The sequence below is a fragment of the Arachis ipaensis genome, chromosome B1 (assembly GCF_059453495.1).
Source record: "Arachis ipaensis isolate K30076 ecotype BB chromosome B1, ASM5945349v1, whole genome shotgun sequence".
In the NCBI taxonomy this organism is placed as follows: domain Eukaryota; kingdom Viridiplantae; phylum Streptophyta; class Magnoliopsida; order Fabales; family Fabaceae; genus Arachis; species Arachis ipaensis.
Genome location: NC_142436.1, coordinates 118,290,115 through 118,306,472, shown reverse-complemented (window position 1 = coordinate 118,306,472; position 16,358 = coordinate 118,290,115). Strand labels below are relative to the sequence as shown.

Below are 16,358 nucleotides of genomic sequence, written 5' to 3'. Positions count from 1 at the left end.
AGTTACTGCATGACAAGAAGATTGCCATCAGAGTCTTTGAGCCAGGACAGAGAGTGCTTCTATATAATTCAAGGCTCAAATTATTTCCCGGGAAGCTGAAATCCCGGTGGTCAGGACCGTTTTTGGTTACCAGAGCTTCACCATATGGTCATGTGGAAATACAAGAAGAGAATTCTGATAAGAAATTTACAATGAATGGCCAGAGGTTGAAGCACTATCTTGGAGGCGAGATTGATCGCCAGAGGTCCACTCATCTGCTGAACTAGCAGAACTACCGTCAAGCTAGTGACGTTAAAGAAGCGCTTGTCGGGAGGCAACCCGATAATTTCGTATCCTTAGTTATTTTTCGTAGTATTGGTTTCCTTATTTATTTGATTTTTATTAAGTTCTTACTAATTTTCTGATCATGCAGCTACTTTATAACAGGAACCGAACACCTTATATAAAAAAAAAAGCACCCGACGCGCAAGCATCGCTGACGCATAGGCGTCATCTAGGGGTGCGAGACAAATAAAAAAGGTTACAGAGAGTTGCGCAAGAGTGGTGCCAGAATGAAGCCTTTCGCATAAACAAGCCCACGCGGACGCGTACCCCACGCGTGCGCGTCATTCATGATTTTGGCACTCCACGCGTCCGCGTCATCGACGCGTACGCGTGACTTTGCAAATCGGCGTAAAAAGGTGTTTGGGCAGAGAGTTATGCTGGCTTAGGGTTGGAAGTGTGCTAAACGCACAAAATTGCCCACGCGTATGCGTCCCTGACGCGTGCGCGTCATTTGACCAAACGGACATCCACGCGTGCGCGTCCACGACGCGAACGCGTCATATGCTAATATTGGTTCCCTAGCCACGCGAATAGAGAGTTGCGCGTGCGCGCGGCTGGCTTCGCGCGAATTGCGAAAGACCCAAGGCACACGGACGCGTGCCTGACGCTGACACGTCATTAAGAAAATTCCGCGACCCACGCGTACGCGTGCCGTACGCGTACGCGTCGCCTTCGCCACCCAGTTTTGATTTTCTTTCTCCCTTTCCCAATCCTAATTCTCTCTTGTTCTTTTATCCTTTTATTTTTTTTCTTTCCTCATAATATTTGTCTCTTTTGATTTTCAGTTCTTCTTTGCTTGAGGACAAGCAAACTTTTAAGTTTGGTGTTGACGCTTCGCTTAAGGGTTTTCTGTTTATTCCTATGGCACCAAAAAGGAGGTGAATAATCTTCATAGAGGAGCACAACCAGAAGAACAAAATGATTGCTAGGATAACTAAGGTGGTCGAGTTCCTTTCATTCTATATTCCTTCCCGCTTTACTATGTTATGTTCCGGTTTTCTACTATTTTGCTTTGTCTGCTGCATGATCCTTTATTAGTTAGAATCCTAGGACTAGTTTAGTTTTTCCTATTGCTTTAATTCTGAAAAGATGTCTCATGTATTACTCACTGAGCTTAAATCCAAATAAAAAAATACAAGAGTGATATATTGCATGAGAATTTGAGTTTAATTTTTAGAGTAGTCTCATTTACTTAGATGTGGTGGTATTTTCTGTGATTCTGAATGAATGCTTGAACAATGCATATTTTTGATAGTGAAGTTTATGAATGTTAAAATTGTTGGCTCTTGAAATAATGATGAAAAAGAGAAATGTTATTGATAATCTGAAAAATCATAAAATTGATTCTTGAAGCAAGAAAAAGCAGTGAAAAACACAAAGCTTGCGAAAAATAATAATAATAATAATAATAATAATAATAAAATAAAAAAAAGCAAGCAGAAAAAGTCAATAACCCTTTAAACTAAAAGGCAAGGGTAAAAAAGATCCAAGGCTTTGAGCATTAATGGATAGGAGGGCCCAAAGGAATAAAATCCTGGCCTAAGCGGCTAAATCGAGCTGTCTCTAACCATGTGCTTGTGGCGTGAAAGTGTCAAGTGAAAAGCTTGAGACTGAGCGGTTAAAGTCGTGGTCCAAAGCAAAAAGAGTGTGCTTAAGAACTCTGGGCACCTCTAACTGGGGACTCTAGCAAAGCTGAGTCACAATCTGAAAAGGTTCACCCAGTTATGTGTCTGTGGCATTTATGTATCCGGTGGTAATACTGAAAAATAAAATGCTTAGGGTCACAGCCAAGACTCATAAAGTAGATGTGTTCAAGAATCAACATACTGAACTAGGAGAGTCAATAACACTATCTGAATTCTGAGTTCCTCTGGATGCCAATCATTCTGAACTTCAAAGGATAAAAGTGAGATGCCAAAACTATTCAGGATTGCAGTTGTAAACCCCACTATCAGAAGAGACATGAGCTTAATCGGACTCTCATTCCTATGCAAATTCACATCCTAAGCTTATATTAGTATTGGTTGCTTGAGGACAAGCAACAGTTTAAGTTTGGTGTTGTGATGCGTGAGCATCTTTCCTATCTTTTCCTAGTGAATTTGCATCTAATTTGTTGAGTTTAATTAAGAATTAATTATATTTTAGCCACTATGGATGCTATTTTGAGTTTCGTACAAATTTATTTATTTTAGGTAGCATTCGGATGGATTTGATGAAGTTCTGCAGAGAAAGAGAAGAAACCAAGGAGATGGCAGCGAGGAGCGACGCGCACACGTGACTGACGCGTGGGCGTGATCTGGAAGTATCCATCGCGACGCGTACGCGTGACTGACGCGTTTGCGTGATTTGAAGATTTGCTCAGTGACGCGTCCGCGTGACCGACGCGTCCGCGTGACTCGCGAAAAAAGACCATCGACGCGTGCGCGTGACCGACGCGTACGCGTGACATGCGCCACGTGTAGAAAATGTAGAAAAATACTGGGGCGATTTCTGGGTTGTTTTGACCCAGTTCTTAGCCCAGAAATCACAGATTAGAAGCTGTAGAATGGACAAATCAAGTGGTCTCCACCCATCAGCTGAAGACTTGTTAATTAATTCGAATTTAAATTCAAATCTTATTTTAGGAAAAGATATTATTTTAATTTTAATTTTAGAATTTTGATTTTTAAATTATTAGGATTAGTTATAAAAGGGATCCCAACAGGGTGGTTCCAGCACAATATTCCACAACATTATTCCATACAAATTTACATTCCATATTCCATGAGCAACTAATCTTCCATTGTTAAGATTAGGAGCTCTGTCTATTGTATGGATTGATAATATTATTTTTCTATTTTAATTCATGTTTTGTTTTATATTTCAATAATTGTTTTCGTTCTTCATTTTATGAATTTGGGTGGAACGGAAGTATGACCCATGTTCTAATTGAGTTCTTGTATAACTTGGAAAAGCTCTTTACTTGAACAATAGCTTGAAAACATATTATCCTGAATTTCTAATTGTTTGTATTTAACGGGATACGTGACATATAATCCCTTTATTTTTAGATAATTAGGATTCTTGTGGCATATAAACTAGAATTCGATCATTACCCTCTAATTGGAATTGATTGACCAAGGAATTGGCAGTTGATGAATTTTAGAGGAGACTAGGAAGGTCTAAGGAATTAGGGTCTAGTCACAAATAGTTTGCCATGAATTAAATCTTACATGATTAAAATTAGTTAATAAGAAAAGTCAATCCAGAAAATAGATAACTCTGAAGCCTTAACTGTTTTCTCCATATTTTATTCCCAACTTATTTATCTGTCTATCTTTAATATTTTTGCTATTATTTAATGTCTTTGAACTCTCAACACTATTTTCTATTTGTCTAACTAATCCTATCAAACGCTATTGTTGCTTAATCCATCAATCCTCGTGGGATCGACCCTTACTCACGTAAGGTATTACTTGGTACGACCCGATGCACTTGCCGGTAAGTTAGTGGGTTATAAATTCCGCACCAATCATCATGGTCATCATCATCATTATTAGGAGAACAATGGATAATGGAATCATAAGAAGAAATATAAGAAGAAGAAGAAGAAGAACAATGATAACGGAATCATAAGAAGAACAACAAAACTCAGAACCCACCACCACCACCTGCACCTAGAACTCAGAAAATTGGAACTCAAAAAATCAGAACAATCAAAACTCAGAACCACCAACAAAACTCAAAACTAAAATTCTTTCCCTTTTATTAACAAAACACAGATGCAATTAAAATAATAAAAAAATCTCCAAATTCATTTTCAATTAGGGTTAAGTACGATTTTAGTCTCTAAGATAGGGGTTGAAAATTTATTTCGTCCTTAGCTTATTTTTCGCTACAAAACGGTCCCAAAGATTTAACTTAATTTTAGAATCGTCCTTTTTACCAAATTTTTTATTTTTATTTCAAAAATACCCTTAACAATTTTTTTAAAAAAAAAAAAAGAAAAGAAACACGAGTTAAGGGAAATGGAGGAGGGTATCAACTGGAGGGCGGTTGGGTTTTGGTTCAGGGAGAAGAAGGGGAAGGGAAGGGAAGGGGAAGGGGAAGGGTCATCGCCACCACTCCTCGCCGCTGCCGCTGCCGCTCTTCGCCGCCGCCGCTCCTGCTCCTCCTCATTCAGTCCTCGCCACTAGATCTCAACGTGAGGGTGGACATTGCGTGCCACGAGCCATTTTTGCTCCTCCTCCTCGCCCTCGCCGACGTCATCGCCTCACCCTCGCCGTCATCGTCGCCTCGCAGTCGCTCTCGTCTCTCCGCACCTCCTCCTCGCCGTCGCACCTCGTCTCGCCGCACCTCTTCCTCGCCGTCGCACCTCGTCTCGTCGTTTGTTTTGGTAATTATATTTATGAATTTTTTGTTCTTGTAATTGAAAATGAATTTGGAGATTTTTTATTATTGTAATTGGATCTGTGTTTTGTTATTAAAAGGGGAAGAAATTTAGTTTTGAGTTTTGTTGATAGTTCTGAGTTTTAATTGTTCTGATTTTTTGAGTTTCGATTTTCTGAGTTCTGGGTGGGGGTGGTGGTGGTGGCTTCTGAGTTTTGTTGTTCTTTTTATGATTCCGTTATCATTGTTGTTGTTCTTCTCCTTCTTATATTTCTTCTTATGATTCCATTATCCATTGTTCTTCTTCTTCTGATGATGATGATGATGATGACCATAATGATAATGGTGGTGGTGGTGGTGGATTTTGGTTTAGTTTGGGCTTCTGTTCTACTTTTGGTTAATTTTGGTGGATTTTAAAAAAGTTCTGATAATGATGATGATGATCATGATGATAATGGTGGTGGTGGTGGCGGTGGTGGTGGTGGTGGGTTCTGGTTCAACTTGGGCTTCTGTTCAGCTTCTGTTGATTTTGGGAAGAAGGGAGAAGGGTATTTTCGTTCGAAACACAATGTTAAAACTTAATTAAACATTCGGGACCATTTTGTAGTTAAAAAAAGGCAGGAGACGAAATAAATTTTCAACCCCTACCTTAGGGACCAAAATCGTACTTAACCCAAAAAATAATTATCAAATATACAAAGTAATTTTTTTATAGGTATTTGTATTTAACGAAGAATTTAATTTTGATACATTAAAAGTATAAAATATTTTACATAGTTATTCAATCATGTCTATTTTTTTTAATGATTATTATTACAGTTAATATAAAAAATAATTTTTTTATTAATGAGATATTACATAAGTAGATATATGTGTGAAACCATTTTAACTGGTGCATCAAAAATTAAATTTTTTAATAAATAACTTTTTCATTTGGTCCACATTTTTCTAAAAGTATCAAAATAACTATTTAGTAGAAGATACACGCAAAATAAATAAATAAAAAAAATTTTGGTCATTCAGAAAAATTCACATGGTATAAAATGACCAAAATATAAGAATAAAAATATTTTTTTAATAATACTTTTAAAAATCGTATCAAAATATAATATTTAAACTTTTTTTTTTAAATATATATTTAGAATAAACATTGAAATTGATCTTTAAGAAATTTAGGTCAAACCCTTGATTCTTAACAAATTTTTATTTTGTAAAAATTTTTAAGAATTGCTCTTGTGGGATATATTGGTTCTTTTATTTTTTTAATGAGATTAAGTGTCTGTTTAAATTGGCGTTTGTCAAACTCAAATTTAAATGAAAGTGATTTTTTATAGAATTGATTTTGAATAGAAGTGCGTATTAGTCAACATAATTTATATTTGATAATTCTATACTAAAATTAATTTTAATAAAATGAATATTGTTTGGATAATATTAATTAAAATAACTTTTAGATAGATATTAGTTAATTACTAAAATATACAATATTAAATTATAATATTATTTTTAAAGTATATTTAATCTTTTTATATACTTCTTTTAGTATATTTTTTATATAATATTTTTTTATAATACTCTATTTTAGTATGTTATAATTTTTTATTATTATAATTAAAATTAATATTTTATTATTAAATTAAAAATAACATATAAAAATTGATAATTTTTAAGTATTTTTATAATAAAAATTAATATTTATTTATTAAATTAAAAATAACATATAAAATAATATATTTTAATATTTTTTTAAGTATTTTTAATAATTTTATTTTTATACTTTTTTAAATTCTAACTTTTTACCTGTTATGTTTTTATTATTATTTATGGTTAATTATTTATTTAATTTATTATTTTAAATAAGAACAATAATACATATTTTAAAAAATTGAAATAATAAACAGTGTACAGGAATTACAATGATAAATATTTTACAATGTCAAACAAAAAAATATTTTATAACTTTTTTAGTATTCTCAGTATTTTTTTTATTTAGTATTATTTTGGACCGTAAAATTTTATTATTTATGACTCTATTGTTATGTGTATGATCAGTTTTTTATTTACTTTGTCCTTTTTAAAAAATTAATAATTCATATTATAACAAAATTATAATAAAAAATTTAATAAAAAAATAAAAAATTAAAATATAAAAAAATACTAAAAATGATTAAAAAATTAAAATATTTGAAATGACTTGAAACAAATCTGAATTCTTATGAAACCTCAAACCAGCAAACATATTTCGGTGAACGCAAAAGTCACAATTCTTACTTTAAGGTGAATGCGCTTTTAGGATACAAAATTATTTCTACGTTGAGTGTTAAAAAAAAAAAAGGTTAACAAACAACTAAAATAGCGTTCAAAAAACTTAAACGTACTCTTATCCTCTTTAACATATTTGTAAAATACACCCTAATTTATCTTAGGAAAAGATATATTTTAAAGTCTAATTGTCTTGTAATAAAATTTGTTAGGAATTTATTTATCTAATATATATTAAAATAAAAAATTTATATACACAAAAAATCATTTACTAAATCATCTATAATATATTTAATTATTTATATATAAAATTATATGTATTGTTTAATTTATTTTTAATATATTTTATATTTAATATATAATTTACATAAATAACTAATCTTTTATGTACATTTAGTATGATTGTTAAAAATTTAATTGAAATCAAAAGATTCACCAACTTATTCAACGTGAATAATTTTAAAAAAATTTTAGAAAATAAATATTTGTTTGGAAACGTATTTGGATGTTTATTCACATATTTAATATTTAATTATTTTTGTTAATTTTTAAGTGTTTAGTACTTTTTTTTATCGTTCGAATCCTATAGCGTTGTTTATTTCAACAATATATTATTTTAGTAGATGTTTACAAAAAAAAAAACAAATAAGTTCAAATCCCTCCACCAAGATCAAAAGGCTCGGCTGTGCAAAAAATTTCAAAATTACGTTCCCCCGCCATTTAATCCCTCCTAACCTACAGTGCCATTTATTAACGGTCCTCTCTTTCTCTCTCTTAAATTTTTTATATACCTTCCTCAGTCTCTGAGTACGCTATTCAAATTTGCTCTCTTTCTTTCTCTATCGTTGTTGAGTTCCCTCCAATTTTCTGAGATGGCATCATCTGCTTCCAGTTCAAGGCACCCTGTTCCCCAATCTCGCAAGCAAAAGGCCCTCGGTCTCCTATGCACTAAGTAATTAACCTCCCTCTCGTTCACTTTTAATTTAGTTAATTAATTAATTATTATTAACACCAAATCAATATCTTCATTCACTTAATTAACTCTAATCCTGCAGTTTCCTGAGCTTGTATAATAGACATGACGTCCAATTCATCGGCCTCGACGATGCCGCCGCCCGATTAGGTGCGCCGCCGCCACTCACAATGTTAATATTACTCTCTGTTTTTAAACAGATCCAACAACATTGAAGCCGACAAAAAAGGTTAAACAACAATTTGATCATTGTTTCAGGTGTTGAGAGAAGACGGATCTATGATATCGTCAATATTCTCGAGAGCATCGGGGTCAGTTTTCGAATTTTCTTTTTTTCTGAATAAGTTTTGTTAGTTGTTTCGTATTTAGTGTTTGAATTTGATTTGTTTTGTATGATGAAGTAGGTGCTTGCAAGAAAGGCCAAAAATCAATATACATGGAAAGGCTTTGGAGCAATTCCTGGAGCTTTTCATGAACTCAAGGTAACCGATCTTAATTTCATATTCTCAGATCTTAATCTTTTTATTCGATTCTAAATTATATTATTAGTATTAAACAATTATTATACATTTTCCATTGAATAGGAAGAGGGATTACGGGAGAATACATATGCTTTTGAAGGCGGAAATGACAACCTAAAAGTGAGTGGAGTTTACGATCTCGGGATTCGCCTCCTTTTTTCGGTTTTAATTTGAATTTTTATTTATTTATTATTTTTGAAAAAGCGCGACTAGGTTAACTAAGAGCGGGAAATTGAAATTAACCTAACTAACCGTACGTTGTAGGGGTCTGATGACGAGGATGATGAAGAAGCATTTTCTAATACTGGGACCGGGAGTCAAAATGACAAGTCCAATTCCAATTCAAATTCAAATTCTACAACACTTTCCAAATCTCTCAAAAACGGTAATTTTTCTTTCTTTCCTTTTTCATGTTTTTTTCAAAGAAAATTAAGCAAATTCATTAGCCGATGTTTATCTTCAATGGTCAGTGATTAAGAATAAAAATGTTGATATGGACTCTTCATAAAATTAAAACTACATAGGTTTATCAAATTGTTTGAATCTTGGAAACGTTCCCATTTGATTGATTTCAGGTTATAATTCATGCTCGTAAGTCTTGCTAGTTAAACAGCTCAAAAGAATGCAATAACTTTCAAATGTAAAGAACAAAAAAAAAAAAAAAAGAGTACCCAATGTGAATATACGATGTTTAATTAGACACCCAAAAAAAAATACGATGTTTAATTGATATATTCTGAAGATTACATGTGCATTGTATTTGCAGATAATCGAAGGGAAAAATCTCTGGCGCTGCTTACTCAGAACTTTGTAAAGCTATTTGTTTGCTCTAATGTAAGGGTTTCCAAAAGTTTCTGAAATATTCTAATTTGAATTATTAATCTTTATTTTATATAATTAAAAATCGATCGATTCGTCACCCTACAGATAGAAATGATCTCCCTTGACGAGGCTGCGAATTTGTTGCTTGGAGATGGCCACAGTTCATCATTAATGAGAAGTAAGTCGTTTGTATACTACCATCTACTTAAGCTACTGTTTTTTATATTTGACAAATGGGACCAAGTTTAATTTAAATACATTGTTGATATTATAAAATGTTCTATACAAATATACATAACTAATAAATAATTAATAATGATTAACTATATCTTATTATTTTCATAAGACTTACTATATAATAAAATCAAACAATTTTACCAAAATACTGATATATGATTGGATGTAATAGTGTATTTAGATTATATCTTAGGATTAATTAGGATTAATGCATAATATAGTATCATCGTCAAGATAACTTTAATCCAAAAAATTGTTTCATCCATAAAACTCACTGAACCATACATCACATTCTGTTTATTTTGCATGTTGATTTTTGCATAATTAGTTAATAGTAAAAATTTACGTATAGTTTTTTTCATGTGAAGTTAATAATAAAAATTATTAGATAATAATTTAGTCAAATCTTTTAAGTCATATAATGCTCACCAACTATTAACTTTGCATGAACATAATTACATATAAATTTTTACCTTTGTTTGATTATATATAGTAAAACTACATTAGGTTAGATTTACTTATATACATGATTTCAAATTTTCAATTAAGGTGAGAGTCTAGAGAATCTATTTCCAAATAACAATTAATAACCACTATCCTTCACTTATACTTCCTTTTTTGTCTTTACAGCAAAAGTAAGACGCCTATATGATATTGCAAATGTGTTGTCCTCCATGAACCTTATCGAGAAGGTGATTATTGTTACAGTTTCTTTATTATTTAGTTATTTGCTGAAAATTTTGGGTTTACCATGATCTTGTAGTACTGTAGTAGGTTATATACTATGATTTTAATGGGATAGATCTAATTAGGGTTTATATATCTTATTATTTATTAATAATGAATACACGTGTATGAATTGAATACAGACCCACACCACAGATACAAGAAAACCAGCATTCAGGTGGCTGGGTTTGAGAGGGAAGGCACCTAACGAGTCCATTCAAAATTGTTCAAATCCAAACGAGTCTAGGAAAAGAGCGTTTGGAACTGATGTCACAAACATCAGTTTTGAGAGGAACATAGTGGAATTAGGGGACTTTGCCTCTAAGAAGCTCAAAAAATTGGACAATGGTAGTGGCATAGGTCAAGCAAATAGTTTTCAACAAGCTTCAAAGGGTTTTCAGTTTGGTCCTTTTGCACCTTCTTATGTGCCCAAAGTTGGAACACCCGAGAATAATAGTGTGAAGAAGGTTCATGATTGGGACAGTCTAGCAATTAAACATCGTCCACAATACCAAAACCAAGGTAACGAATATTTCTTCCATTCGTTGTATAACTCATCAAATATAAACTGTTTGATTGATATATATAGTGTCTGATGATGGGTTTTGATGCAGCTTTAAGAGAACTATTCTCCCATTACATGGAAGCATGGAAATCGTGGTATTCAGAAGTTGTTGGGAAGAATCCAATGCAGATTTAATAACCTTATTAGTAATTATGACCAAGTCAAACTGTGTATAGCCGTCCATTGTTGGTTGCATGTTCTCCATGCAACAGCCTAAAGTTACCAGTTACGGATTTTTCAATCGTGATGTTTTTAGTTAGGCAGTATTTTTTTCAGATTCTTTGTCACATTCACAGATTTTTAACTGAGAGGGAAAAGCTATGTGCTCTGATTTCTTCGATAATTTATGAAGAAACAAAAAAATCAAATGTTTAAAATCAGTTCATCCCTAAAAATGTATTGCAAATTTTTTGGTATTCTGTATTTGTAATTTTTTTTTTTTTTAAAAGTTTACATCCAATTTAATATGCAAATGTGCAGCTCGGATCGAATCTAAACTTAAAAGTCAATAATATTGGATCTGATTCAATGATTTTAATATGGATCGAATCGAGATTTTGGTCATATCCGATCTAATTCAATTTGGATTCATCCTCCTTAATTATCTTAATTTTTTCTGTTATTATTTTATTTTTTTCCTTTTTAATAGACTAGGATTTACGCAGTTTTAATGCACATAATTAAATTCTTAAGTATTAATGTTATTAAATATATTATATTACACAAAAATCAATTACAAATCAATTATTATATAAGAATATGTATTTAATATTTATGAAGAAAATTAATTATTTTAATTATTAATTATTAAAAAATATATATAATGACACATAATATATACACAAATATACACAAATGTTCTATCCTCTAAGTAGGGTATTTGTTGTAAGGTCATTGATAGAGGTGGACCGGCCGATCTGTCCCAATCTGCCCCACCTAGACCCGTCCCATAAATAGGGTGGGCTGGCCTGTCCCACCAATTAAGATGAGTTTAAAATACTAGCTCGCCCCACTTTATGGTGGATTGGCGGGTCGGTGGACTAGCCCGCTTGACTCTTTTTTTTTTTTTGAAAAATAAAATTAATTAAAATTAATCAAAAAAAATAATTAAAAAATCAAATACAAATAAAAATAGTCAAATTATAATATAATTTTTCATTATCTTTTTTTTTTTAATTTTTAACTTCAATAAAATTGTTCAAAATAATATTTGTCGATAGAACCATCTTTACTTTAAAAAATAAGTCACACAATTTGAGCAAATATACAAAATTGTAAAATAAAATAAATAAAGTTAATAACTAAAAGAAGAATAAAAACAAAAACAAAAAAAGTGTTTGAAAATTCTATAATTATTAATTTTATAATAGTAATCACTCTTTTATTTAATAAAAAATAAAAAATAAAAATTTTCGGCCGGCCTGGCGGATCGTCCCACCCTGCCAAAACCCGCTAATTTGGCTGTGCGGGTTTGGCAGATTTTTTTAATTTGGCGGGCTCCAAATTTTAGCCTGACCCGCCTTTTTAGCAGGTTCAGCGGATCGGCCTGACGGGTTCAACCCGTTTTGTCATCCCTAGTCATTGATGCTTTTGATTAAGGTGTTATTGTTGAGGTTCAATCTAATAATTCAATTTGGAGGTGTAGTGGTATTTATGGTAGCCCTCAATTTAATAAAAATGTTCTCCTTTGGGATTATCTTGTTGCACAATCCATGATTTTTCAAGGACCATGGATTGTTCTTGCTGATTTTGATGAAGCCATATTTTCTCATGAATCTAAGGGCTGTCAATTTTCTCATCAAAGAGTAGACAAGTTTGCTACTTCATTAGGGGATAGTGGTTTGTTTGATTTGAAGACTATTGGGAGACAGTTTTCTTAGTACATGAGGGTGAAAAATTATGTTGACGTGGCAAAAAAGTTTGATCGAGTCTGTATAAATAGTAGTTGGTTATCTATCTTTCCAGAAGCTTATGCAGAAGTTTTAAATAGGCTTTAGTCTGATCATTGCCCTATTCTGGTGCATTGTAAAGGTCGTCCTTAGCCTAAAGGGAATTGACCTTTCCGATTTGTTGCTGCTTGGACTACTCATCCCGGGTATAAGGATATTGTGAATCAGTCATGGTGGTCTAGTAATAGAGGAATTCATGACAAACTTTCGAAAGTGCAGAAGAATTCATTAGAGTTTAACTCGAAGGTGTTTGGTAATATTTTTGTTAAGAAATGTGAATTAGAGCAGCATATTAATTATTTACAGAAGCGTTTGGAAGTGGTGGATAGTATTTATTTGCGTTAGAAAGAGCAACAGTTGCTTGATGATTATAATAATTCACTAGTACAAGAAGAGCTCTTATGGTTTTAAAAGTCCAGAAAGCAGTGGGTAAGGTTCAGGGATAGAAATACAAGATTCTTTCATGTTCAAACTCTTGTGCGAAGGAAGCATAATAAGATTCATCATGGCCTTTTTCTCAAGGGTGGAGTGTGGGAAACTGATCCGGAAGTTCTGGGTCGAGAAATAGAGTCTTTCTATAAAAGTTTATTCTTTCGTTTGAATGATGTTGATTTGGGTTGCCTTGGTGTTGTGCCTCTTCCTTCTCAGAATGAGGAAGCTAGCAATGATCTTACGACACCAATTACTATGGAGGAAGTCAGAACAGCTGTTTTTCACATGAACACTTTTAAAGCTCTGGATCCTGATGGGTTTCAAGCTTTCTTCTTCAAGGAATATTGGGAGATCATTGGTCTTGATGCTTGGAAGATGGTTAAGCAGGCATTCTCCGGTGTTTCTCTTGATCCGAGAATGATGGAAACTTTACTAGTTCTTATTCCAAAGGTTGAATCGCCGGTACCTATGAAAGATTTTAGGCCGATTAGTCTCTGCAATGTAGTTTACAAGATCATCACAAAAGTCCTTGTTAATAGGCTCCGTCCTCATCTTGTAGAGATTGTTGGCCCGCTTCAAGGAGGATTTATTCTGGGACGAGGAACTCCTGACAACATCATTATTGCTCAAGAGGTCCTCTACTTTATGAAGAAGACTAAATCAAAGAAAGGCACACTGGCCTTTAAGATTGATATGGAGAAAGCTTATGACAGAGTTGACTGGAGGTTTTTAGCCCATACTCTTAAGAGCTTTGGTTTTTCCAATCCTACAATTAATTTGATTATGAATTGTGTCACTACTTCTTCTTTATCTATTCTTTGGAATGGAAATCGTCTGAATGGCTTTACTCCTAGCCGGGGTCTTAGACAAGGAGACCCTATGTCACCCTATCTTTTTGTGTTTTGTACGGAGAGATTGGCATGCTTTATTAGTCATCAGGTTGATTTGGGCTTGTAGGAGCCGGTTGCTGTTTCTAGAGGCGGACCAAGAATATCCCACTTAATATTTGTGGATGACTTGCTTTTATTCTGTAAAGTTACAAAGAGACAAGTGCAAAATGTGATGTTGGTTTTAGAGACTTTTTGCAAAGCATCTGGGATGAAGATTAATGTGGAGAAGTTTAAAGCACTTTGCTCTAAGAATGTCTTTGCAACAAGGTAAAAGGTTTTCACTGGGGTGTCCTCTATCAGATTTGTCTAGGACTTGGGCAAGTATTTTGGGGTTACCTTTAACCATTCTAGGGTGACCCGTTCAGCTTTCAATAATGTCCTGGATAAGATTCAAGGTAGACTAGCAAGCTGGAAATGGAGTTTACTCAATCGGGCTGGTAGACTTTGCTTGGTTAATTCCGTTGCAGCTGCTATTCCCACGTGCCAGATGCAGGTATCTATTTTTTTCAAATGAATCATTAGTAAATTGGAGTCTATGATGAAGAATTTTCTTTGGAAAGTACAAGTTGATGGAAGAGGATTGCATCTTGTTAGTTGGAAGGTATTGGTTACTCTAAAAAAACATGGAGGTTTGGAGATTAGAGATCTTTATTGTGTGAATATTGCTCTTCTTAGGAAGCTAGTTTGGACTTTTTTTTCTAGTAGCTAGACAAGTTATGGGTCCAGTTGTTGGATGCCAAATACCGATAATCTCTATATGACTGTTTTGGTTGTCCTAAGAATAAGGGCTCTCCCATTTGGAGGAGTCTTTGCAAGACTTGGAAAGTGTTAAAAGATGGATTTGCTTGGTGTATTGGGAATTTGAACCAGAATTTTTGGTTTTCTAGCTGGAGGAGAAAGGGCAGTTATCTAATGAGATGGATTATGTCACATTTCTGATTTGAACTTCTGGATACAGGATATCTGGTCGGTTGATAGGTGGCATTTAGATACTCTTTAATCTCCTTTATCTCAAAATCTGAAAGGTAATATTCTTTTTTGCAATCAAGATGTTCAACCAGACCCAGAAGTGGGTTGGTATTGGTCTGGGTCTGCCGCCAAAGTCTATAATTCACGCAATGGTTACTTGTGGTTGTGTAAGCAGCTGTTTGGTTGGGAGGATCAGGAGAATCAGCTTTGGCTTTGGCGCCAACTTGTTCCAAAAAAGCACAAGTGTTTAGCTTGGCTGTGTCTTAAAGAGGCTCTTTCTACTACAAATTTTTGCTTCAGAAGAGGTATGTCGTCATCGGATAGGTACCCAAGATGTCTTTCTAGCCAGGAATCGGTTTTACATTATTTTCGAGATTGTCCAAAAGCTCAGCTTGTATGGCATAGGTTGGATATTTCTTGTCATCCTTTGGATTTGAAGAACTGGTTCTTGTATCATAGAAGAGAGCATCCGTTCAGGTTCTTTTCGGGACTTTGGTGGATATAGCGAGTAAGGAATAATGACATCTTTAATTCTCATGAGACTTGGCCTCCAAAAAAAGTTATTTGTCAGGCATTAGCTTCAGAAATGAAGTTTAGGAATACTTCTAAATTACAACGTACATCCCTTCCCTCTACTCTAAATGGTTTTCGGAATCCCCATCCATTGGTATTTTCAAGATTAATTGTGATGCTAGTTATCCTGATTCGGGTGAAAGTGTTAGTTTTGCTTGTGTTATTAGAGATTGTAATGAGAGTTGGCAAAGGGATGTTTGGGAATGATTGAGAGTAAGTATTCTTCAAGGGGAATTGTTTGCTATTTGGAGAGTATATATCTTAGCTTAAGATGTGGATCAGCGAGATGTTATTTGTAAAATGGATTGTGTGAAAGCGTTTAATCTTGTTACTAATTACCAAAATGGTTTTGAGTTTATTGATCTGTTGATGCTCAAAATAAGGGATATCATGCATTGAAATTGGCGTGTTGACTTTCATTTGATTATGAGAGATGGAAACACAGTAGCAGACACCATGACAAAAATGACGATGATATTACAACTTCATCATGTGGAGCTTCCTTCTCCTTGAGAGGAATTTAAGAATAATCTTAAACGGAACTATTCTATTTTTTTTTTTAGTTTATTTAAATCAACAAAAAAAAATATACAAATGCCGTATCTGTATACATGGAGCATTTTTATAACGCTATATTAATAGCCTATGTCACTACATAATTCATGACCCTCCGTTTCCCAAAGGTTTTTTTTAAGAAATATCAGAAACGATACAACAGCTCAAACTCGAGATAAGTGGCATCGATAA

At 33.4% G+C, this 16,358-nt stretch overlaps 1 protein-coding gene across 1 annotated transcript; it reads left to right on the top strand.

Annotated features, from left to right (window-relative positions):
* Positions 1 to 7,769: 7,769 nt before the first annotated feature.
* LOC107610429 (E2F transcription factor-like E2FE) lies at positions 7,770 to 11,213 on the top strand. Its single transcript, XM_088499218.1, has 11 exons — positions 7,770 to 7,906; positions 8,010 to 8,077; positions 8,186 to 8,238; positions 8,332 to 8,409; positions 8,512 to 8,568; positions 8,713 to 8,833; positions 9,215 to 9,282; positions 9,376 to 9,448; positions 10,138 to 10,199; positions 10,377 to 10,755; positions 10,848 to 11,213. The coding sequence occupies exons 1-11, from the start codon at positions 7,827 to 7,829 to the stop codon at positions 10,931 to 10,933; spliced, it is 1,125 nt and encodes a 374-aa protein (XP_088355344.1). The 5' UTR covers positions 7,770 to 7,826; the 3' UTR covers positions 10,934 to 11,213.
* Positions 11,214 to 16,358: the final 5,145 nt, after the last annotated feature.